Below are 24,160 nucleotides of genomic sequence, written 5' to 3' on the forward strand. Positions count from 1 at the left end.
TTAGCACAATGACATGTCCTCATTTACAGTAATTTCCTCTTAGTCCTGCATTCCTTCCTCTCCCTGGACTCCCCATCTCAGTTATACAGCATTCTACAACTACCTGTTTTACAAAAGAAGGGTCTACATTAAGAGACTGACTTCTTGGTTCCCTAGTTATAGATGGGTATCACTCAGATTCCACAAAGGGCAGCCAACAAAATAATCTAGATTAAAGCTAGCGAATTTTAAATTCAATTTCTTATTACTAAGGTCAACATCAGTCTTATAAAACTAGCCTCTGAAGGGAGCAGAAGAGCATTGCAAAAAGCTCCAATTAGCAGTATATCTGTCTCAGAACTGTTTCTGCCTGTGGGACACATTCATAATGCAAGGTGGCAATTACCCTCAAGTGGGTAGCCTAACTAAGAATCTACCTCAAACAATATGGGTCTTCATTAGTTATTAATTTTCTAAATACTTCTTGAAATTATTTGCTTTTTACCTGAACAATTTCTTGAAGCCTAAAGACCAAACTGCAGCCTAAGAAACTTGGTACTGTTTTTAAGCCCCACTGATAAAATATGCTTCTGTTCCCTTCCACTGTTTCCTGTTTAAAAACGAAAGTCCTAATGTAAAAATTTGGTAAAAATGAGTTACGGTTAACAGGGCCATTAATTAATGCCTTAGGTGATTAATCTCTTTATAATCTTAAGGAGACGGAAAATGGGCCTCTACCAACGATCTACACAGCCAGCACTCACCGAGAGATCACTGCTACTGACTCGCTGGGGGAAACAGCACTGCATGAGGAGCACTTTGAGTCTCCTGGGGGTGAAAAGCAGAGAAGTCCCAGCTAGGAGAGGCTGCCACACAAAGTCACCAAGCCCAGGCAGCTCTTCCTCGGACATCTTGGCTCAGCCTTCTTACAGAGCCACAAGCACCCGCGGCTGCCTTGCATGGCCCCCCCGAAGCTGGGCAGCAGCAGGGAGAAGGCAAGACTCGGGGGATGGGGGACTAGAGAGCAAGTCCCCCAAAAGCCACTACTACCCTTAGACCCCCAAGGCGAATGATGAATGTAGTTGACAAAGTGAGTTAAGGATCTGGTACACAATTGTTAGTCCCCTTCCCTAGCGGTGGTGACCCATGCCCAGTTGGAGGTGAGAGGGTCCCCTACTCACCCTCCTCCTCTTCATTCTCATCATGGTTGCAGCAGTCTTCCAAACCATCTATTAGCTCTTCTTCCAGATCTTCAGCTTCAACCTGGTCTAGCTGGAGGTCAGTAGCTGAACTATAAGAAAGAATCATGCCCCCGGCCCAGCCAACTCCATAAGAGCGGTCACAGTTGGATTCTCATTCCTTCATCATCTCCCAATGTTTGTCTCTTCCCCAGTCACCAATCTGCTGGCCCTTGCCTGGGCCTTACAACTACTCCTCTTGTCCTCAGAGCTTAGGTCTAGCCATAGTTCCTCAACCCTACATCCCCTATTCTGCAGAGAGGCACTATGTCTTCCATCTTCTTTGATGTCCCTCATGGCATATAAAAACAAAATTCTGAATACAAAACACCATCAATCAATGTGTGGTAATAGACATCAAAGGTCCCTAGACTTCTCTCTGGGAACTCAGAACAAGGCCTTGGCGGACCACGGTTCCAGAGGAGTAACAAGGCACAAGAGAAGAGGCCAAGTATGTGTATGCCCTAACTCTGAAACGGCTGTCATACCAGGACTGACTGAGAACCTGATTTGGTTTGGAATTAAGTAGAGAAATCACAGTTCACAACACATGATGTTTGGAATTCTTATTTTTCCCTGGTTATAACCTAAAGCAAGGCTTAGCAAACTCTTCTTCTAAAGGACAAGACAGTAAATATTTTCAGTTTTGTGGGCCATTCAGTCTGTCGCAACTACTCAACCCTACGGTTATAACAAAAAAGCAGCCACAGACAGTAGTAAATGAAGGAGTAAGACTGCATTTCAATAAAACCTTATTTATAAAAGCAGGCAGAGGGTGGGATTTGGCCTGCAAAGTGTAGCTTGCTGACCTCTGCTCTAAAGTGACAACCAAACTTCTATGGCAGTTAAGAAACAAAACCAACCTCCAGAGACAGACGGTCAGTGTCACCAAACATGTATACATTCTACTGCTTTAAATGAACCAAAAACTTTCTCCGACTTACCCAATATCCCTAGCAGGTGAGTCCAGCTTCCTGGCTTCCTTAGGCTCCTCCCTCCCAAGCTTGCCCAGATGGATGGAAGAGAGGCGGGTGGCCACCTCGGCCACGCCAAGGGGCTGAGGGGGAGAAGGCAGAGCTGGAGTTTTGTCTTCTCCAAGAGGTGGGGAGTCGATCGCAGATCCACAGGCAGGGCTGCAGCTGAGCCCACTGGCGTGTGAGGCAAGGAGGTGAATACTGATGTGTTTGGTACGGAAGACTGTGCTGTCCAGCTCCATGGTGTCTGAGGCTCCAGGGAGGACCCTACTGTCTGCTCCAGCATTCTCCTGAGGGACCTGCTGGCCTACCACAGCTGGTTTCCACCACCTGTTCCTGTTGAGGACATCCCACTGCAAGCTGGGGTTCATGAAATAAGACTGTTCAAAATGGTAGCCTTGCCTTGGCTTCTTCTCAAAGCCTCTTGCAGTCAACTTCCTCACAGCCTCAGTGAACCGAACCTCCTTAGTCAGATCCTGGGAAACAGAGTCCCCATCCAGGCCACAGGGATGTGGCTCTGCCCCCGTGGCTAAGTTACTCCAGTCGTAGTGGGGAGAGGCAGCACTGGTGGTGGAAGCGTCTAAGGAACTGGGGGTAGACAGGGTGCTGTGGGAAGGGTCATCATCTAGGACAGTGCCACTGCTCTTGGGCACCTTGTGCTCAACAGGCTGGAGTGCACAGTCTCCAGTGCCCCCTGAATGATGCCAGGAGACAAGCGGGACCTTCGGTGAGGATACTGGCTTCAGGCCTTCTGTGGCCTGCAATAAAGGCACTTTAGTGCTATTTGGCCGCATGAAGGAGTTGTTATTTAGCATGGGCTTGTAGGAAGAGGAAGAAGAGGAGAGTGGAGACGGGGTCTTCCCTGAGATGGCAGAGGCCAGGCTCTTCCCTGAAGGATTTTCCCCAGCCGCTCCCAGTGAGAGGTATGGTTCTGTGGATGAGGATGCCATGGGGGAGACCTTGGAAGAAGTGGCCTTATTGGCAGTGAGTCTGATAGGGAGTCTCTTCTGAGGGAGAGAAAAAGGTCTTTTTTCTGACGGGCTTGAACGCAAGCAGAAAGACTCCAGCTGCTGGTATGGTCTGTGGCCGTAGTTGGAGTGGCGGTAGAGCAGGGTGCTGCTGAACAGGTCCGGGAGGGAGTGCAGGTAACAGGAGTTGCCGTGGCCTGCAATGACAGCCGTGCTCCCGGAGCTACATAAAGTGCTGGGGCAAAAGAAGTATGCGGGCTGCGGTGGGACACCCAAGAGGCCTGGGCCCAACCCTGCTGAAAGTGTTCCCACGTGCTTCTTCTCCACCTTCCAGATTGGCTTCACCTGCTGATGACCCTGAGCCCAGACTTTGCCCTCAGAGGGTTTCTCAGGTGGCGGGGTAGGCACTGTGCCTGAGGGCCCACTCGGCTTAAAGCTGTTTCCCCGGCCAATAGTGTAGTGCTCTGTTCTTGCTGAGGCCATGAGGAGCCCACATCACGGCCACGTGGCCTCATGGACCAGCTCAGGTAAGGTGCCTCGTACCTCCAGCAGTAGCAGCCGCATCCTTGAGGTCCGTCAGCCTGAAGGGCAGAGAGACAACTGGGAATGTTACAGTCCTAGAAGGACAGAAGGACAATGCTACAGTGGTGCCCAGTCAAGGAAGAGCCCCACCTCAGCACTTCTTGGGCAGCCAGTCTTGGTCATCAATTGGGGCCCTGGGAGAAGAACACTAGATCCTTAGGGTGTTTTCAGTGGACTTCCTGCTGCCCTCATGCAACCAAAGCTGGCTCCATCAAGGACTGGGACACTAAGGAGCCACCAGTGTAAGTCTGTTCACATGTTTCCACCCTCTCACTCAGAGAGCTCTTTCCTCTCTCTCCAAAGAAAAAAATCACCTTTCTGTCTCATCATCCACAACTTTACACAAGTGGCTTCCTTCCCTCACCTGACACGAGTGTGCCTAGGAATGAGGCAAGTCTGGGTGTGGCAGAGAAACCAGCTAATACCTTCCTCCTCATCAACCAATTCTGAATGGTCAAAGATCATTTGAGGAGCATATTTTACATCTGCTGCTCCCTCACCAATTCTCAGCTGCCCCTGATGTGGTCTGCTTTTCACAGTTAAATGTGAAAAGTTCAGGTAAGAGCAGAGATTTCTCCTGCTGACCTCTGGAGTGCATTCTGGAGCTGAGACAGTAATTTCGTCTCTTCAAGCGTCTTGCCAACTATATAGGCTTAAATTCCAACCAACGTGTTGGAAGAAACAAGATGGAACTAGACACCAACATTCTTTATATTTAAGGTGACTTTATTTCCAGCAGCCACAATGGGACAGGAAAGGTCAGGGGGTAGAATACAGAGGCGAGAAGAGGAGAGAAACTTTCTTTATTCCAAATCCCAGCCTTCAGTTTGAGCTGATTTGGGGGAAGGAGAGCGTGTCTCTTACATTTCCTCATTGAATCTTTCCTCTAAAGCAAAACCTCTGAACCAGCCTGTAGTTCTGGGTTCCCAACAGTCAGTTTAGTATGGTCTCTTGCTTTCTAAACCAAATTCACAAAATATTCTGCAGTTTTCACACCTGCAGGGAAAGGTGGGTCTGCTTTCACGACAGCATCCAGGGGAAAAATAATACAAGACCCTTTTATAAGAAGTCATTCATCTGGGATAATGCTGAATGAAATCCTGGCATCTTCATCAAGTGTTTTCAGAGTGGCTAGAGGGAAGGAATTAGCAGAGAATTTTTTTGCTCAAGTTTCATTTGAGACACAGTCAATGGGAAGAGGACTTTGTATTTTGATAGGAGAATTCCTGTCTACAGCTACAGGAACTGTTGGTGTTGTCTACCAACAAAAAGCCTGCAGAAGCCACATGATGTCACCCTCTTTTCCTGAAAAGGCTGACCTACGTGGATTCTTTTTCAAGGAGAGTACCAAAAAATCACTGCCAATATTCAAAATGATAGTGGGCAAAAGACAGCATAAGGGCTAAAACCAGATATGATGCCAGTAACCGCAAATTAAGGTAACAGAAAATGGACCTCCACCAAGTCCAAACTATGGAAATACTATGCGGGGGACAGTTATACTCTGTGCACTTATGGTAGAGAAGCACACACAAAGGGAAGGGTCAAATCCTGCTAGTGATTTTTAAGACCACACACCTGAGTGTGTGTCACGTACACTCAACAGATTCACGTCCCAATTCACGTAGTCATCTTTCAGGAATCTACATCCTTCCCCACTGATGCAGCACAAGAGATTCACCAAAGTGATGGCGAAAAGGGCTAAGGAAACAAGATTTCAGGCTGGCGCTCCCTGAATATCACCCAACTTGTGGCTCGTCACGTGCATCCTCCTATCTCAGACCTTCATGTCTCTACAAGTATCGCTCCCTAGAAGCCTTTCCCTCTCTTCCACCAGGCAAAAAATAAACAGCTCAAATATCACTTTCACCAGGCAGCCTTTCTGGACTCCCCAGTTCAAATAGGATGCCTCATCTCTGTGCTCGCCACCATCACTGTCTGTATTACACTGAGCTTTAATAATGGACTACTCATCTGACTAGGAGCAAGGAGCATGTTGTCCCTCCCCTGATGTCCCCAGTATAGGGTCTCACCCACAATAAGTGCTCGATATTCTGTTGAATAAATAAACTGAAAAAAAATCACAGTAAATAAAGGGGAAATACACTAGAACTGATGAATGCTAGTTTGGGCACCTAATAAATACCAGGTACTATGTTCACTGAATCCTCACAAACACCCATGTTCAATTTGCTGATATGAATCCAAGACTCAGTAAAGCTAAGTAACTTTTCTATAATTAAACAACCAACAAGGAGTGGCTAGATTAAAACCTGAGTTTGACTCCATGCTGCCTCTTAAATAGAAATGAAACACACACCTAGGCCCTGTTCCCTCACTTATCCCTAACCTTCAGGTACAAGACAAAAGGCAGGTTGGAAACACTCCTCCACTGTTTATACTGAGCCCCCTTTGCGGGTGAAGTGCCCAAGAGCACACCACTGCATCCTCACCTGCACCGCGGGCAAGCCCACTTTCCCTCACAGACATGGGTACCCACTGCACACCTCGGGGCTGGGTGAAGAGAACCCTCCTCTCTGCACACATTGCTCAATGTCTGCCTCTCTGCATCCCTCCACACGCATCCTTGGTGCCAGGAACACTGGACGCAAGTGGACCGGCATCTAGCTGGCTTCACTTTTAATCCAAATGAGGAAGAGGAAGGCGAAGGATATACTCCCACCCTCTTCAGAAGCTGCGGGTGGCCTGCTGGGCTAGTGCCAGAGTAAAGTGGATTCTCTTCTCTGTGACTTAACAGGATTCTAGATCTTGTATGTGTCTGCAATGGCCATTTCCCACAGGGCATTTGTTTTTCCTTGTCTGACTTATCTTACTTAGCATAATACCCTCTAGATCCACCCATGTTTTTTTTTTTTTTTTTTTTAAATATTTATTTATTTAGGCTGCCCTGGGTGTTAGTTGTGGCAGCGGGATCTTCGTTGCAGCATGTGGGCTTCTTAGTTGCGGCATGCATGTGGGATCTAGTTCCCCAACCAGGGATTGAACCCGGGCCCCCTGCATTGGGAGCACGGAGTCTTACCCACTGGGCCACCAAGGAAGTCCCCCACCCATGTTTTTGCAAGTGGCAAGATTTCTCTTTTTATGGCCAAGTAATATTCCACTGTATATGTGTACCACATCTTCTGTGTCCATTCGTCTATCACTGGACACTTGGGCTGCTTCCATAACTTGGCTATCGTAAATAGTGCTGCAGTGAACACTGAGGTGCTACCAGCATCTCCTTGTTGCTGCTACTTTACTCAGTGTAGGAACTCTGCCACAGCCACACCCAACTGCTTCAACAGTGCCTTTTCCTCCAGAGGTCCGCTCCAAAATCCTCCACAGCTCCTCTCTTTTATCCTCTCTCCCACATCAAACCAACCTGCTCTCACCACTTCAACTATTACCTGCAGGAGACGAGTCACTTTTCAGACCCGGCTTCTCTCAAGCTCTGTGTCCTCATCGCCAACTGTCTTCTCCACCTTTTCCACAGGCAAGTCCAAACACTTCAGCCCAGCTTGTCAGACCAGCTCTGCACTCTTTTTTTTGGCCGCGCCTTACGGCTTACAGCATCTCAGTTCCCCAACCAGGAACTGAACCCGGACCCCGGCAGTGAAAGTGCCAAGTCCTAACCACTGGACCTCCAGGGAATTCCCTAGCTCTGCACTCTTGACGTTCCAATTTCTTTCAGTGGAAACTTCTTTCTCTCAGTCACCTAAGAGGAAAACTTAAGTCACTTCTGATTTCTTCCTTTCTCTTAATCTCCAAAGCCAAACCAGTCACAAAACTTAAGAGATTCTTTCTTCATAGCATGCCTCCTCCTTTCATTTCAACCGCCATCCCAGATCTGGACTGCTGCAACAGCTTCCACACTGAAGTTTGTGTCTCCAGGGTCTGCCCTTCCTAATTCCATTCTGCAGGCAACCTCCAGGTTAACTTTGCTTAAATATTACTTGATCAGTTACCTTTCCAAAAATTTTCCATGAGTCCTTCTTTAGTATCACAGTAGCCCACCAACGACCTGCATCAGAATAACCTGGGGTACAGATTCCTGAGCCCCACTTTCAGAGAGGATTCAGTGGGTCTGAGGTAGGGCCAGGGATCTGTATTTTAAACAAGGCTTCTAGATGATTCTCATGTAAGTCAATAAATAAATTCCAGACTTCTTAGCCTGAGTCTGGCTTCAGTCTTTTTTTAAGGTGTATTTCCATTTCCTTCCACCTTTAACTCTGTTATATGACCTGTTCTGGTCTTGTACTAATCCTTTCAAACCGGTCTGCAGGCCCTTACTCCACTCAGCCTCTTCCTTCCGAATCCTTATCATATTTTATTTACCTTTTCCAGGCCCAGCTCAAGCTCCATCCTACCCATGAATATCTGTTGTGTAATTTATTCCTCTAATTGGATACTTTGTAAAGGCTATCTTTTACCGCTGTTCTCTTCTCATATGAATATGCCTCATAAGCTCCATGATGGTTTTTACAGGAAAATCTTGTGTTTCTGTAACAGATAAATGCACAGCTATGCGAGTAGAAGGAGGAAGATCACTGCCCTAGTCTGGCCTCCTCCTCAGCAATGCTACCCAAGCCTCCCCGCAAAACGTCATGAGATATTAAGGCTCCCTAGAACAAAGTTTAAAAATTAATTGACTTGAGGGTGATGAATATTTTCAATGTCAGTTATACCTCCACAAAGCTGTTAAAAAAGAAACAATTTTTTTTCCCTTAAAGGGATAAGAAAGGAAGGTAAAGAACTGCTGAACATTCTGAAGATAAACAAAATGGCCTCAAACATCCTTTTCTTTCTATTTGCATGACCGGCTCAGTCCAATTCCTAGTCCCTCACCCCCCTCACCAAGTGCAGGGCTGTTGCAGTAGCATCCTGCCTGACGTCCCTGGATCCAGCCTCTCTCCTTCTAAAGCATCCAGTCTCAGGAATCTCAACATCCTGCTTGGCCACCTTTAGACAGCATTCAGAAGCTGTCTATCTCATTCTGCCTTCCACTCTCTGTGGGGTCATTTTGCCTCAAGTTTCCTCCTTAAGTGAGAGTGAATGACGAGCAGTCTATGCTAGAAAATCTATGACTGTTGTCTCAAACCATCAAGTCACCAGGGGCCAGGCCTAGAACAACTTGGACAAAGTATCTATTTCTACAGAAAGCAATTATTCATTACACACTGACTGTATCACTCTCCTACATTACAGGAGTGTATGTGGCTCTTGGGATCTGAAGTTTCCTCTTCCTCCTCCATCTAAGTGTTTCCCTCAGTCACAGGGGAACTCAGGACATCGGAAACAGTTCAGAGTCTACAGTCGTAAGATCTCTGATGAAATTACTTTAGTTGCTCAACAGTTATGTAAGAAGGTAGAACTGACTTGTCTGAAATCAAACAGAATGAGTATAGGAATCAGACCCATTTTCTCTTATGAGATAAATCCTAAACTATGTCTCCCTAAAGAAAGCTGGAGGAGCATGGAACTTCTTCAAAGTCCTGTTAAGAAAGGAAGGCCAATACCCCAGCCCTAATGAGAAGGAAGGGTCACTACCACAAGTTGAGAAGGGCAGCTCTTGTAGGACACAGTTATGTCAGAGTGGTTAGTAAACCTCAGGAAAAAATACAGCTTACAGCAGCTAGAGCTGAGGGAGAGCCATCTGCAAATTACTAAAAAGTGAAAACAGCTGAAGGCTTAACATAATTAAGTGACTAGCTCTCCTGAAGCCTTGACCTTCAGCAGCTTCTGAAAGAAACCTCAGGTGAGCTCTCTAAAGCAGTGGTCCTCGAAGTATGGTCCCAGGCCCTGAGGGAACCCTAAGACTCTTTCAAGGGTTCCACTAGCTGAAACTATTTTCATAACAAAACTAAGATGTGATTTGCCTTTTTTTACTGTGCCAGCCTTTCCACTGATGGTGCAAGAGCAATAGTGGGTCAAACTGCTGGTTCCTGAGTAGGAGTCGAGACAATGGCACCAAGCGAGATTCTTCACCACCACACACTCCTTCACTGCACAGTGAAAGAAGAAATGCCAGCTTTACTTAAGAATGTCCTTGATGATGCAATAAAAATGAAATCTCAATCCTCAAGTACATCTTTTTAATATTCTGTGTTACAAAATGAGAAGTACATATAAAACAGAAGACGATGGTTGTCTCTAAATAAAGCACTTGTTTGAATTGCAAAATTTCTCTGTGGAACATCATGTTTACTTGAAAGAATGAAGGACACAAAAGTGATGGTTATTCAGACGTTGATACTTGGCAGGCATTCTCTAGAAGATGAAACAGAGTAAGCCTGTCGCTTCAGGGAAAACAGCTGACAGTGTTTGTTGCCAATGATAAAATTTGAGCTTCCAAGAGAAAATTATAATTTTGGCAAAATTGTATCTGCCACCATGAGCTTGACAGCTTCCCAATACTTAACCATCTTTCTGATGAGTGTGGTGATAATATATTGTTTTTTGATACTGTAAAAGAAAATGTGGCAACATTTGTAAGATCAACATAACTCAATGAACCAGTATTTTCTAAATATCTATCACACAATGTCAAAGAATCAGGCACGGGTAAAAGGTCCGGTCAAAGTCAGAGACAGACCAATGGATTCTAATGAAACAAAGTATGAAAAGCTCACTGATAACATTTCAGATTCCATTGCAGCTAAACTGCATAAAACCACCCCTTGTTAACTTCTGTGTAGTACCAAAGAAGAATATCCACTATTGTCTGAAAAGGCCACAGAAATATTCCTCCCTTTTCCAACTAATTATCTATGTGAGGCTGGATTTTCGTCATCATTCAATCACAACAACATATCGAACCAACTGAATGCAGAAACAAATATGAGAATCCAGCTGTCTTCTATTAAGCCAGACACCCAGATTCTCAAAAACAATGCCACTCTTCTCACTAATATTTCTGAAACAACCACATTTTCCATTTTTAAAAATGCTACATATGTTTACTTGTAATGGGTTTATTATAATTTCTAAATGAATTAATAAATAAATACTTCAATTTCTAGTATGGAGTAGATATATATCCCACATTAAAAAATACACTGAAGACCCCAAAGAGCTTTAAAAGTGCAGATAAGAGGGACATTCCTGGTGGTCCAGTGCTAAAGAATCCTCCTTCCAATGCAGGGGACGTGGGTTCGATCCCTGGTCGGGGAACTAAGATCCCACATGCCGTGGGGCAACTAAACCCGCACACTACAACTACTGAGCTCCCGCACCTCAACAAGAGAGCCCACATGCCGCAAACTACAGAGCCCACACACCCTGGAGCCCACATGCCACAACTAGAGAAGAGAAAACCCACACGCCACGCACCACAATGAAAGATCCCGCATGCCTCAGTGAAGATCCCGCGGGCTGCAAGTAAGACCTGAAGCAGCCAAAAATAAATAAATTAATTAAAAAAAAAAACTGCAAATAATGAGACCCTCTGGTCTAGAATAGCACTGCCTGTCCAGGATGTCCAAGAGGCTCCCAAGGCAAGGTCCTTTGTATTTCAGGGCCTAACAGAAATTAGCACTCTCAGTATTTGTTCCAAAAATACCAGGTCTGGCTTCCCAGTTCTGCCAGAAGAGAGGATGAGAAGTTCTGGGCATTAAAGAAAAGTTTTCTCTGCATTTCACTAACAGATCAAAGCATCTGATTGCATGCTAAAATACAGGAAGCCTATGACCAGACAATTCCAAGGTCATAGAAGGAATCTAGCAGGAAAGCTACACTCAACTCCACATCATGAGTACCAGATCCTGAAGTTAAAGGTTCATCTAAGTTTTGCAGGTGAGAGCTGGGTGAAGAATTAAAAACAGTAGAAAACAGGATTGGTTCAAGATGGTGGAGCAGAAGGACGTGCACTCACTCCCTCCTGCGAGAGCACCAGAATCACAACTAACTGCTGAACAGTCATCGACAGGAAGACACTGGGACTCAGCAAAAAAGATACCCCACATCCAAAGACAAAGGAGAAGCTGCAGTGAGACGGTAGGAGGGGTGCAATCACAATAAAATCAAATCCCATAACTGCTGGGTGGGTGACTCACACACTGGAGAACACTTATACCACAGAAGTCCACCCACTGGAGTGAAGGTTCTGAGCCCCACGTCAGTCTTCCCAACCTGGAGGTCCGGCAACGGGAGGAGGAATTTCCAGAGAATCAGACTTTGAAGGCTAGCGGGATTTGATTGCAGGACTTTGACAGGACTTGGGGAAACAGAGACTCCACTCTTGGAGGGCACACACAAAGTAGTGTGTGCATCAGGACCCGCCCATCAGCACAGAAGCGGATTAAAGTTTTACTGAGCTCTGCCCACCACAGCAACAGTCAGCTCTACCCACCACCAGTCCCTCCTCTTAGATAGCTTCATCCACCAGAGGGCAGACAGCAGAAGCAGGAAGAACAACAATCCTGCAGCCTGTGGAACGAAAACCACATTCACAGAAAGACAGACAAAATGAAAAGGCAGAGGACTATGTACCAGATGAAGGAACAAGATAAAACTCCAGAAAAACAACTAAATGAAGCTGAGATAGGCAACCTTCCAGAAAAAGAATTCAGAATAATGATAGTGAAGATGATCCAGGACCTCAGAAAAAGAATGGAGGCTAAGATAGAGAAAATGCAAGAAATGTTTAACAAAGACCTAGAAGAATTAAAGAACAAACACCTAGGAGGGACCTTCAAGATGGCAGAGGAGTGAGATGTGGAGATCACCTTCGTCCCTACAAATACATGAAAAATACATCTACATGAGGAACAACTCCTACAGAACACCTACTGAACGCTGGCAGAAGACCTCAGACTTCCCAAAAGGCAAGAAAATCCCCATGTACCTGGGTAGGGCAAAAGAAAAAACAGAGACAAAAGAATAGGGATGGGACCTGCACCTCTGGGAGGGAGCTGTGAAGGAGGAAAAGTTTCCACACACTAGGAAGCCCCTTCACTGGTGGAGACAGCGGGTGGGCGGGGGGGAAGCTTCGGAGTCACGGAGCAGAGCGCAGCAACAGGGGTGCACAGGGCAAAGTGGAGAGATTCCCACACAGAGGACCGGTGCCGACCAGCACTCACCAGCCCGAGACGCTTGTCTGCTCACCCGCCGGGGCGGGTAAGGCCTGGGAGCTGAGGCTCGGGCTTCGGAGGTCAGACCCCAGGGAGAGGACTGGGGTTGGCTGCGTGAACACAGCCTGCAGGGGGTTAGGGCGCCATGGCTAGCCGGGAGGGAGTCCGGGAAAAAGTCTGGACCTGCCTAAGAGGCAAGAGACCATTGTTTCAGGGTGCACAAGGAGAGGGGATTCCTTCCCTGTCTGCCCACAGAAGGCAGAGCACCGCCTAAACAAGCTCAAGAGAAGGGTACAAGCCGCGGCCATCAGCTCGGACACCAGAGATGGGCATGAAACGCTAATGCTGCTGCTACAGCCACCAAGAATCCTGTGTGCAAGCACACGTCACTATCCACACACCCCCCCAACCCCCCAGGAGCCTGTGCAGCCCACCACTGCCAGGGTCCCGTGATCCAGTGACAACTTCCCAGGAGAACACACGGCACGCCAGGCCCCTGCAATATCATGCTGGCCTCTGCCGCTGCAGGCTCACCCCGCATTCCAATTATAACTACCGTACCCCTCCCTCCCCCCGGCCTGAGCGAGCCAGAGCCCCCTAATCAGCGGCTCCTTTAACCCCGTCCTGTCTGGGTGGGAACAGAAGCCTGAGGGTGACATACACGCAGAGGCGGGGCCAAATCCAAAGCTGAACCCCAGGAGCTGTGCGAACAAAGAAGAGAAAGGGAAATTTCTCCCAGCAGCCTCAGAAGCAGTGGATTAAATCCTCACAATCAACTTGAGGTGCCCTGCATCTATGGAATACCTGAATAGACAATGAATCAACCCAAAATTGAGGCAGTGGACTTTGGGAGCAACTGGAGACTTGCGGTTTGCCGTCTGCCACCAACTTGTTTCTGATTTTTATGTCTACCTTAGTATAGTTTTTAGCACTTGTATCACTTAGTGGATTTGTTTATTGGTTTGGTTGCTCTCTCTTTTTTTTTTAAATTACGTTTTTATTGTAATAATTTTTTTTTTCTTTTTGCGGTACGCAGGCCTCTCACTGTTGTGGCCTCTCCCGTTGTGGAGCACAGGCTCCGGATGCACAGGCTCAGCGGCCATGGCTCACAGGTCCAGCCGCTCAGCGGCATGTGGGATCTTCCCGGACCGGGGCACAAACCCGTGTCCCCTGCATCAGCAGGCAGACTCTCAACCACTGCGCCACCAGGGAAGCCCTACTGTAATAATTTAAAAAATATTTTTATTTATATTTATTTATTTATTTTTCTTTCTTTCTTTTTTTTCCTCCCGAGCCGTGTGGCTGACAGGGTCTTGGTGCTCTGGCCTGATGTCAGGCCTGAGCCTCTGAGGTGGGAGAGCCGAGTTCAGGACATTGGACCACCAGAGACCTCCCAGCCGCACGTAATATCAATCAGCGAGAGCTCTCCCAGAGATCTCTGTCTCAACACTAAGACCCAGCTCCACCCAATGGCCAGCAAGCTCCAGTGCTGGATGCTCCATGCCAAACAACTAGCAAGACAGGAACACAACCCCACCCATTAGCAGAGGCTGCCTAAAATCATACTGAGTTCACAGACACACCAAAACACACCACTGGATGCAGCCCCACCCACCAGAAAGACAAGATCCAGCCTCACCCACCAGAACACAGGGACCAGTCCCCTCCACCAGGAAGCCTACACAAGCCGCTAAACCAACCTTACCCACTGGGGGCAGACACCAAAAACAATGGGAACTACAAACCTGCAGCCTGCAAAAAGGAGACCCCAAACACAGTGTATTCAGCAAAATAAGAAGACAGAGAAATATGCAGCTGATGAAGGAGCAAGGTAAAAACCCACCAGGCCGGCCTTCGCTGGTGGCGCAGTGGTTGAGAGTCCGCCTGCCGATGCAGGGGACACAGGTTCGTGCCCCGGTCCGGGAAGATCCCACGTGCCGTGGAGTGGCTAGGCCTGTGAGCCATGGCTGCTGAGCCTGCGCGTCCGGAGCCTGTGCTCCGCAACGGGAGAGGCCACAACAGTGAGAGGCCCGCGTACCACAAAAAGAAACAAAACAAACAAACAAAAAAACCAAAAAAAAAAAAAACCCACCAGACCAAACAAATGAAGAGGAAATAGGCAGTCTACCTGAAAAAGAATTCAGAGTAATGATAGTAAAAATGATCCAAAATCTTGAAAACAGAATGGAGAAAATACAAGAAACATTTAACAAGAGCCTAGCAGAACTACAGAGCAAACAAACTGATGAACAACACAATAAATGAAATTAAAAATTCTCTAGAAGCAATCAATAGCAGAATAACTGAGGCAGATTAGTGACAGAAGAACAGATAAGTGACCTGGAGATAAAAAGTGGAAATAACTACCACAGAGCAGAATAAAGAAAAAAGAATGAAAAGAATTGAGGACAGCCTCAGAGACCTCTGGGCCAACATTAAACGCACCAACATTCAAATTATGGGGGTACCAGAAGAAGAAGAGAAAAAAAAAGGCTCTGAGAAAATATCTGAAGAGATTATACTTGAAAACTTCCCTAACATGGGAAAGGAAATATTCAATCAAGTCCAGGAAGGGCAGAGAGTCCCATACAGGATAAATCCAAGGAGAAACACGCCAAAACACATATTAATCAAACTATCAAAAATTAAAACAAAGAAAAGATATTAAAGCAGCAAGGGAAAAGCAACAAATAACATACAAGGGAATACCCATAAGGTTAACAGCTGATCTTTCAGCAGAAACTCTGCAAGCTAGAAGGGAGTAGCAGGACATATTTAAAGTGAGGAAGGGGAAAAAACTACAAACAAGATTACTCTACCCAGCAAGGATCTCATTAAGATTCCATGGAGAAATTAAAACCTTTACAGACAAACAAAAGTTAAGAGAATCCAGCACCACCAAACCAGCTCTACAACAAATGCTAAAGGAACTTCTCTAGGCAGGAAACACAAGAGAAGGAAAAGACCTATGATAACAAACACAAAACAATTAAGAAAATGGTATTAGGAGCATACATATTGACAATTACCTTAAATGTAAATGGATTAAATGCTCCAACCAAAAGACACATACTGGCTGAATGGATACAAAAACAAGACCCGTATATATGCTTTCTACAAGAGACCCACTTCAGGCCTAGGGACACATACAGACTGAAAGTGAGGGGATGGAAAAAGATACTCCATGCAAATGGAAATCAAAAGAAAGCTGGAGTAGCAATTCTCATATCAGACAAAATAGACTTTAAAACAAAGAGTGTTACAAGAGACAAAGAAGGACACTACATAATGATCAAGGGATTGATCCAAGAAGAAGATATAACAATTGTAAATATTTATGCACCCAACATAGGAGCACCTCAATACATAAGGCAAATGCTAACAGCCATAAAAGGGGAAATCGACAGTAACACATTCATAGTAGGGGACATTAACACCCCACTTTCACCAATGGACAGATCATCCAAAATGAAAATAAATAAGGAAACACAAGCTTTAAATGACACAATAAACAAAATGGACTTAATTGATATTTATAAGACATTGCATCCAAAAACAACAGAGTACACTTTCTTCTCAAGTGCTCATGGAACATTCTCCAAGATAGATCATATCCTGGGTCACAAATCAAGCCTTGGTAAATTTAAGAAAACTGAAATCGTATCAAGTATCTTTTCCAACCACAACACTATGAGACTAGATAACAATTACAGGGAAATATCTGTAAAAAATACAAACACGTGGAAGTTAAGCAATACACTACTAAATAACCAAGAGATCACTGAAAAAATCAAAGAGGAAATCAAAAAGAACCTAGAAACAAATGACAATGAAAACATGACGACCCAAAACCTATGGGAAGCAGCAAAAGCAATTCTAAAAGGGAATTTTATAGCAATACAATCCTACCTCAAGAAACATCTCAAATAAACAACCTAACCGTACACCTAAAGCAATTAGAGAAAGAACAAAAAAACCTCAAAGTTAGCAGAAGGAAAGAAATCATAAACATCAGATCAGAAATAAATGAAAAAGAAATGAAGGAAACAATAGCCAAAATCAATAAAACTAAAAGCTGGTTCTTTGAGAAGATAAACAAAATTGATAAACCATTAGCCAGAGTCATTGAGAAAAAAAAGGGAGAAGACTCAAATCAACAGAATTAGAAATGAAAAAGGAGAAGTAACAACTGAGCGCAGAAACACAAAGAATCATGAGAGATTACTACAAGCAACTCTATGCAAATAAAATGGACAACGTGGAAGAAACGGACAAATTCTTAGAAAAGCACAATCTTCCAAGACTGAACCAGGAAGAAGTAGAAAATATAAACAGACCAATCACAAGCACTGAAATTGAAACTGTGATTAAAAATTTTCCAACAGGGGCTTCCCTGGTGGCGCAGTGGTTGGGAGTCCACCTGCTGATGCAGGGGACACGGGTTCGTGCCCCGGTCCGGGAAGATCCCGCATGCCGCGGAGCAGCTGAGCCCATGAGCCATGGCCACTGAGCCTGTGCATCCGGAGCCTGTGCTCCGCAACGGGAGAGGCCACAACAGTGAGAGGCCCGCGTACCACCAAAAAAAAAAAAAAAAAAAAAAAAAAAATTTCCAACCAACAAAAGCCCAGGACCAGATGGGTTCACAGGCGAATGCTATCAAACACTTAGAGAAGAGCTAACACCTGTCCTCAAACTCTTCCAAAATATAGCAGAGGGAGGAAAACTCCCAAACTCATTCTACGAGGCCACCATCACCCTGATACCAAAACCAGACAAAGATGTCACAAAAAGAGAAAACTACAGACCAATATCACTGATGAACATAGATGCAAAAATCCTCAGCAAAATACTAGCAAACAGAATCCAACAACACATTAAAAGGATCATACACCATGATCAAATGGGATTTATCCCAGGGATGCAAGGATTCTTCAATATATGCAAATCAATCAATGGGATACAGCATATAAACAAATTGAAGAAGAAAAACCATATGATCATCTCAATAGATGCAGAAAAGCTTTTGACAAAATTCAACACCCATTTATGATAAAAACTCTCCAGAAAGTGGGCATAGAGGGAAACTACCTCAACATAATAAAGGCCATATATGACAAACCCACAGCAAACATCATTCTCAATGGTGAAAAACTGAAAGCATTTCCTCTAAGATCAGGAACAAGACAAGGACGTCCACTCTCACCACTATTATTCAACATAGTTTTGCAAGTCCTAGCCTTGGCAATCAGAGAAGAAAAAGAAATAAAAGAAATACAAATTGGAAAAGAAGTAAAACTGCCACTGTTTGCAGATGACATACTATACATAGAGAATCCTAAAGATGCCACTAGAAAACTACTAGAGCTAATCAATGAATTTGGTAAAGTTGCAGGATACAAAATTAACGCACAGAAATCTCTTGCACTCCTATATACTAACAACAAAAGATCAGAAAGAGAAATTAAAGAAACAATCCCATTCACCATTGCAACAAAAAGAATAAAAACCTAGGAATAAACCTACCTAAAGGACGTAAAAGACCTGTACGCAGAAACCTATAAGACACTGATGAAAGAAATCAAAGATGACACAAACAGATGGAGAGATATACTATGTTCTTGGATTAGAAGAATCAATATTGTGAAAATGACTGTACTTCCCAAAGCAATCTACAGATTCAATGCAATCCCTATCAAATTACCAACAGCATTTTTTGCAGAACTATAACAAAAAATCTTAAATTTGTATGGACCCCAAATAGTCAAAGCAATCTTGAGGGAAAAAAACGGAGCTAGGGGGTTTCCCTGGTAGCACAGTGGTTGAGAATCTGCCTGCTAATGCACGGGACACAGATTCGAGCCCTGGGCTGGGAGGATCCCACATGCCGCGGAGCAACTAGGCCCATGAGCCACAACTACTGAGCCTGCGCGTCTGGAGCCTGTACTCCGCAACAAGAGAGGCCGCGATAGTGAGAGGCCCACACACCGTGATGAAGAGTGGCCCCCACTTGCCACAACTAAAGAGAGCCCTCACACAGAAACGAAGACACAACACAGCCAAAAATTAATTAATTAATTAATTTTTAAAAAATGGAGCTAGAGGAATCAAACTCCTTGACTTCAGACTATACTGCAAAGCTACAGTAATCAAGACAATATGGTACTGGCACAAAAAAAAGAAATATAGAACAGGATAGAAAGCCCAGAGGTAAACCCACGCACCTATGGTCAACTAATCTATGACAAAGGAGGCAAGGATATAAAATGGAGAAAAGACAGTCTCTTCAATAAATGGTGCTGGGAAAACTGGACAACTACATGTAAAAGAAAGAAATTAGAACACTCCGTAACACCACACACAAAAATAAACTCAAAATGGATTAAAGAACTAAATGTAAGACTAGACACTATAAAACTCTTAGAGGAAAACATCAGAAGAACACTCTTAGACATAAATCACAGCAAGATCGTTTTTGATCCACCTCCTAGAGTAATGGAAATAAAAACAAAAATAAACAAATGGGACCTAATGAAGCTTAAAACCTTTTGCACAGCAAAGGAAACCATAAACAAGATGAAAAGACAACCCTCAGAATGGGAGAAAATATTTGCAAATAAAGCAACTGACAAAGGATTAATCTCCAAAATTTACAAGCAGCTCATGCAGCTCAATCTCAAGAAAACAAACAACCCAATCCAAAAATGGGCAGAAGACCTAAATAGACATTTCTCCAAAGAAGACATACAGATGGCCAACAAACACATGAAAAGATGCTCAACATCACTAATTATTAGAGAAATGCAAATCAAAACCACAGTGAGGTATCACCTCACACCAGTTAGAATAGGCACCATCAGAAAATCTACAAACAATAAATGCTGGACAGGGTGTGGAGAAAAGGGAACCCTCTTGCACTGTTGGTGGGAATGTAAATTCATACAGCCACTATGGAGAACAGTATGGACGTTCCTTAAAAAACTAAAAATAGAATTACCATATGACCCAGCAATCCCACCACGGGGCATATACCCAGAGAAAACCATAATTCAAAAAGACACATGCACCCCAATGTTCACTGCAGCATTATTTACAATATCCAGGTCATGGAAGCAACCTAAATGCCCATCGACAGATGAATGGATAAAGAAGATGTGCTACATATATACGATGGAATATTACTCAGCCATGAAAAGGAATGAAATTGGGTCATTTGTAGAAACGTGGATGGACCTAGAGGCTGTCATACAGAGTGAAGTAAGTCAGAAAGAGAAAAACAAATATCGTATATTAACGCATATATGTGCAATCTGGAAAAATGGTACAGATGAACCAGTCTGCAAGGGAGAAATAGAGACACAGATGTAGAGAACAAAAGTGGACACCAAGGGGGGAAAAGCAGGGTATGGGAGTGGGGCGGTGGTGGTGGGATGAACTGGGAGATTGGGATTGACATATATATACTAATATGTACAAAATGGATAACTACCGAGAACCTGCAGTATAAAAAATAAATAAATAGAATAAAATTTTAAAATAAATAAATAAAAATAGTAGAAAACAGAGAAAAAAATAGTTTTTCAGCAAGGGATTTTTCATTTACATATTCATTTTTGGATTTGGTTATAAATATTCTGTCTCCCTTCTTCTGTCCCTTTTCCCCTACCTACTCTCTCAAAGTTGGTGCTCCTCTGTGCTCAGTCTTCTCACTTTGCCTGGCACATAGTAAGCGCTCAATAAATGGCAGTTGCAACTATTAACACAAACTCTCCCAAAGCAACCTCTTTTATCCCATGGCCTCAACCATCTCCTACATTCTCAACTTTCTTTCATCACTCAGACCTACAGAACAACCTCCCAGGCCTTTCTACCTTGATGTGCTGCAGGAACCTCAATTCAGCATGCCCAAACTCCTTTATCTTTCTCCTCAAAGCCCGCCTCCTAATAGTTCCTCCTGCATCACCACCCACTTAATCACTGAAGTCAGAAAACAAGGATCATTCCAGACTGCTCTTTGTCCCACTCCCTACATCTACTTTGCCACCAGGTTTTGTCCACTCTACCGCTGTTAATCTCTCTCTAAACCCTCTCTCTCACTGCAACCACTATAAAGCCCTCATCCTCTCTAGTCTGGTCTCTAGTTTTCTCATTGGCTCCCTGCCTTCAGTCTAAAATCTTACTTATTCAAACTGCACACTGACACTACAGTAGTAATCTCAAGCACAAATCTGATGTTACCTTCCCGCTAATTACCTTTCCATGGTCTTCCTGCAATATACTCTTCTGATGATTTTACTCATGTATTCCCCTAGGAATTTTTAAAACCATGTATTCCGTGGGAAGTTCCTGGTGGCCTAGTGGTTAGGATTCCAGACTTTCACTGCCATGGCCCAGGTTCAATCCCTGGTTGGGGAACTGAGATCCTGCAAGCCATGCGGTAGAGCCAAAAAAAAAAAAAAATTAAACCCATGTATTCCTTGCACATCTTAAAGTTGAACTCTAAAATTTTTCATCACAAGTTTAAACAAGTTTATCCTTTTGTTAAGAGGAGGTAGAAAATACTAAATATTTTATAGAAAGAACTAAGGTAAGGATTAACTGTAACTGAAATAAACATTTCATGACGATTTAATAAAATGAGTTTTAACTATCTGATTAACACATCTAAACTAAAAGAAATCTCTTTTAAAAAAATTTATGCAACTTCTATCCAATACAGCTTGAAAAATCTGTGGTCCCAAAAAACATTTTAGACACATTTAACTGTTGTGTTCTTTTTTTTTTTTTTTAATATTTATTTATTCATTTCACTGCACCGGGTCTTGGATGCAGCATGCAGGATCTTCATCGCTGCATGCAGGATCTTTTAGTTGCAGCATGCAGAATCTAGTTCCCTGACCAGGGATCGAACTTGGGCCCCCTGCATTGGGAGGGTGGAGTCTTAACCACTGGACCACCAGGGAAGTCTCCAACTGTTGTGTTCTTCTGAATTCAGAATATCCCAACAAGGAACAAGCTTCACTCTAACAGCAGTGTGTATTACACATGGGAAGACAGGAAGACTTCTAGGGTTTTTTTGTTTGTTTGTTTGTTTGTTTTTTCTGGGTGGTCTCATCTGTATGACCCTATTAGGAAATTTATTCATGAATTCAAGTTATGTCCCAAACAGAAGGGTAGAATAGTACAATGATTACAGTATAGATGCTGCAGTCTCAGGCTTTCCGGGTTTGGATCCACTTAGTGGCCCTCAGACTTTGGGCAAGTCAATTTTTTCCCATATGGCTCAGTTTTCTTACCAAATCTGGCTTCACTCGGTGAGTCAGGGGGAAGGGAGAGCCACACAGAGTACAAGGTGGTGAGTACCGTGGACAGCCAGGACTGCTGGACCTCCCGGCTTCTGGGAATGCGGTGAATATAGTATTCGGGAAACGTAGCACTGGAGTTTCTATCAGCTAGATTTACTTCAAAAGAATTTATTTTACGGGCACTCATTTCATCAGTGTCAGCAATGATATGTCTACGAGAGTAGGCATCGAACAAGTTCTCGAGCAACCTCAGGATCTCAGTGGTATGCCCACCGGACCCAGCCACCACCAAGAGGCTGAGAGACCGCCGGGGCACAGCGGCGCGGGGACGCAGCACTACCCATAGCCGCACTGCCAGCAGCACGGCCACGGCTCCTGCCGCCGCCGCGAGGATAAGGGTGCCACCCATTTAAAGAGAAGACGCATGCGTGCTATCCCCCGGCGCCGGCCGCTGGAGCCCTTCTAGGTTTTTGAGATAACTTAATCAAACACCAAAGAAGGCCCCCCTGAAATTAATATTTCCAAAATATTCCGTTTGCCAACCTGAGGTTTTTATACTCAGAAAAATATGCTATAGTAAAATTTGAGAGCGTGAGAGATATGACACTCTCCACCCCTTTTTTGTAAGGTCAGTTTTAGAAGCGTTCATTTGGAAGTTGAGGATCTGGGAACTGATTCTTCTAAAACTATATGTGCATGTCTATCCCTTGGAAGTCTCAGGCCCCTGAATATCCTGCTTGAAAACCACTGCTCTGGAGGATGTAGTTCTAACTCCTCAGCAAAACATCCAAAGCCCTTTGTGATCTAACCCCTATTAATTTCCCTATTCCTATTTGTCCCGGGCTGGTTCCCTCCAAACACAGCTCAGGTCTATCCGACTGTTTCCAGTTCTCTTTTCAGGCCTTTACTAAAGCTACTTTAGTATCTTTACTAAAGCTACTTTGTATCTGGAATGTCCTCTCACCTCTTTATTCCCAGAAAACACTTGATAATTTTTCAATGCTCCATTCAGCCCAATTAATAAGCAGCTGGTAACTTTACGGGCACCAAGTGAGCGGTTTTTATGCAAACAATGCCTCAGTATTTATTGCAAGAAATTAAGGATGGGATAGAACACTGTCCCAAAGGGTCTCCCAGCTACCCGTTGACTGGCTAAATCAACAGGTAATGATGTTAAGGAAGATGGGATCTGGAGTAACTGAGAAAGCAGGGATAACTCCCTAAGGAAGGAAGGATTAAAACATTTCCTAGATCCAGATTGGGAATGTGAAGACCAGGGAATGGGGATAATATAGTTGTCCAAGTAAATTTGGGTTAAATATCCTTCTAATGTTCTACCAGAACACACACCACACATACAGCAAATGCTGTTTACCTGATTAAAATCTCCCCTAGACTATAAGCTCTGTGAAAACACGCCTGCCTTGCTCACCACTGTATCCGACCCCCGGCGGGCCTTCCACAGTGCCCTGGCTCACTAAATATTTGTCGATGTTTATTAAAAATTGTTGAATGATTAAATGAAGTAATGGATGTATGGATACATGAAGAATTTAATTCCACAGCATCTCGGATGCTGTTTGAATCCCTAGTTTAAGAAAGTATTTCTCTACAGATAGTGAAGATGGGGAAGTTAAAAAGTGGGTATCCATGTAAAATTCAGCCGTGAGGCCTGAGAGGAGCTTGGGCTTACACCCAAACAGGGAGAATTTAAACTGCAGCGGAGCGGGAAAGACGAGGCACGGAGGCCCAGGGTGAGAGGATGCTGCAGGGTTCGGGGCACCCAGAGGCGGGGCGACTAAGTTCACTGGGCGTGGCGGGGAAGGGGGCGGAGGGGGGAGGTGGAGAAGGGTTCCGAAGAGGCGCGAAGTCCTGGCAGGGTGGGAGGACGCGGCCCCCTCTCCTCCCAAGGGATGGAGAGGTGGCGGGCAGGAAGCAGGGCTGGGACAGGAGCGGCCAGAGGGCTGGGGCCGCGTGAAAGGACTCGGGCAGAGGGAGGGGCGGGAGAGTCGGGGCGGCGGAGGGTCGTTTTCCTGGCTCCACGGCCAC

General features: G+C 44.7%; 1 protein-coding gene and 1 pseudogene across 2 annotated transcripts in view; both read right to left on the reverse strand.

Moving 5' to 3' along the window:
* TTLL4 (tubulin tyrosine ligase like 4) overlaps window positions 1-24,160 on the reverse strand; it is a 46,307-nt gene that overhangs the window by 21,547 nt on the left and 600 nt on the right. For both annotated transcript variants that reach the window (XM_089916360.1, XM_022567707.3), the window contains exons 2-4: window positions 2,162-3,740; window positions 1,161-1,270; window positions 744-807 (exon numbers count right to left, since the gene is read on the reverse strand). In XM_089916360.1, the coding sequence (XP_089772486.1) occupies window positions 744-807; window positions 1,161-1,270; window positions 2,162-3,642 (1,655 nt within the window). In that variant the 5' untranslated portion in view covers window positions 3,643-3,740. The remainder of the gene's footprint in view (window positions 1-743; window positions 808-1,160; window positions 1,271-2,161; window positions 3,741-24,160) is intronic.
* On the reverse strand, window positions 3,752-24,160 carry LOC149748518 (UDP-N-acetylglucosamine transferase subunit ALG14 pseudogene; annotated as a pseudogene).

The sequence above is a fragment of the Delphinapterus leucas genome, chromosome 8 (genome assembly GCF_059928025.1).
Source record: "Delphinapterus leucas isolate spDelLeu-1000000601 "Yukka" chromosome 8, BTC_Dleu_Yukka2, whole genome shotgun sequence".
NCBI classification, from domain to species: domain Eukaryota; kingdom Metazoa; phylum Chordata; class Mammalia; order Artiodactyla; family Monodontidae; genus Delphinapterus; species Delphinapterus leucas.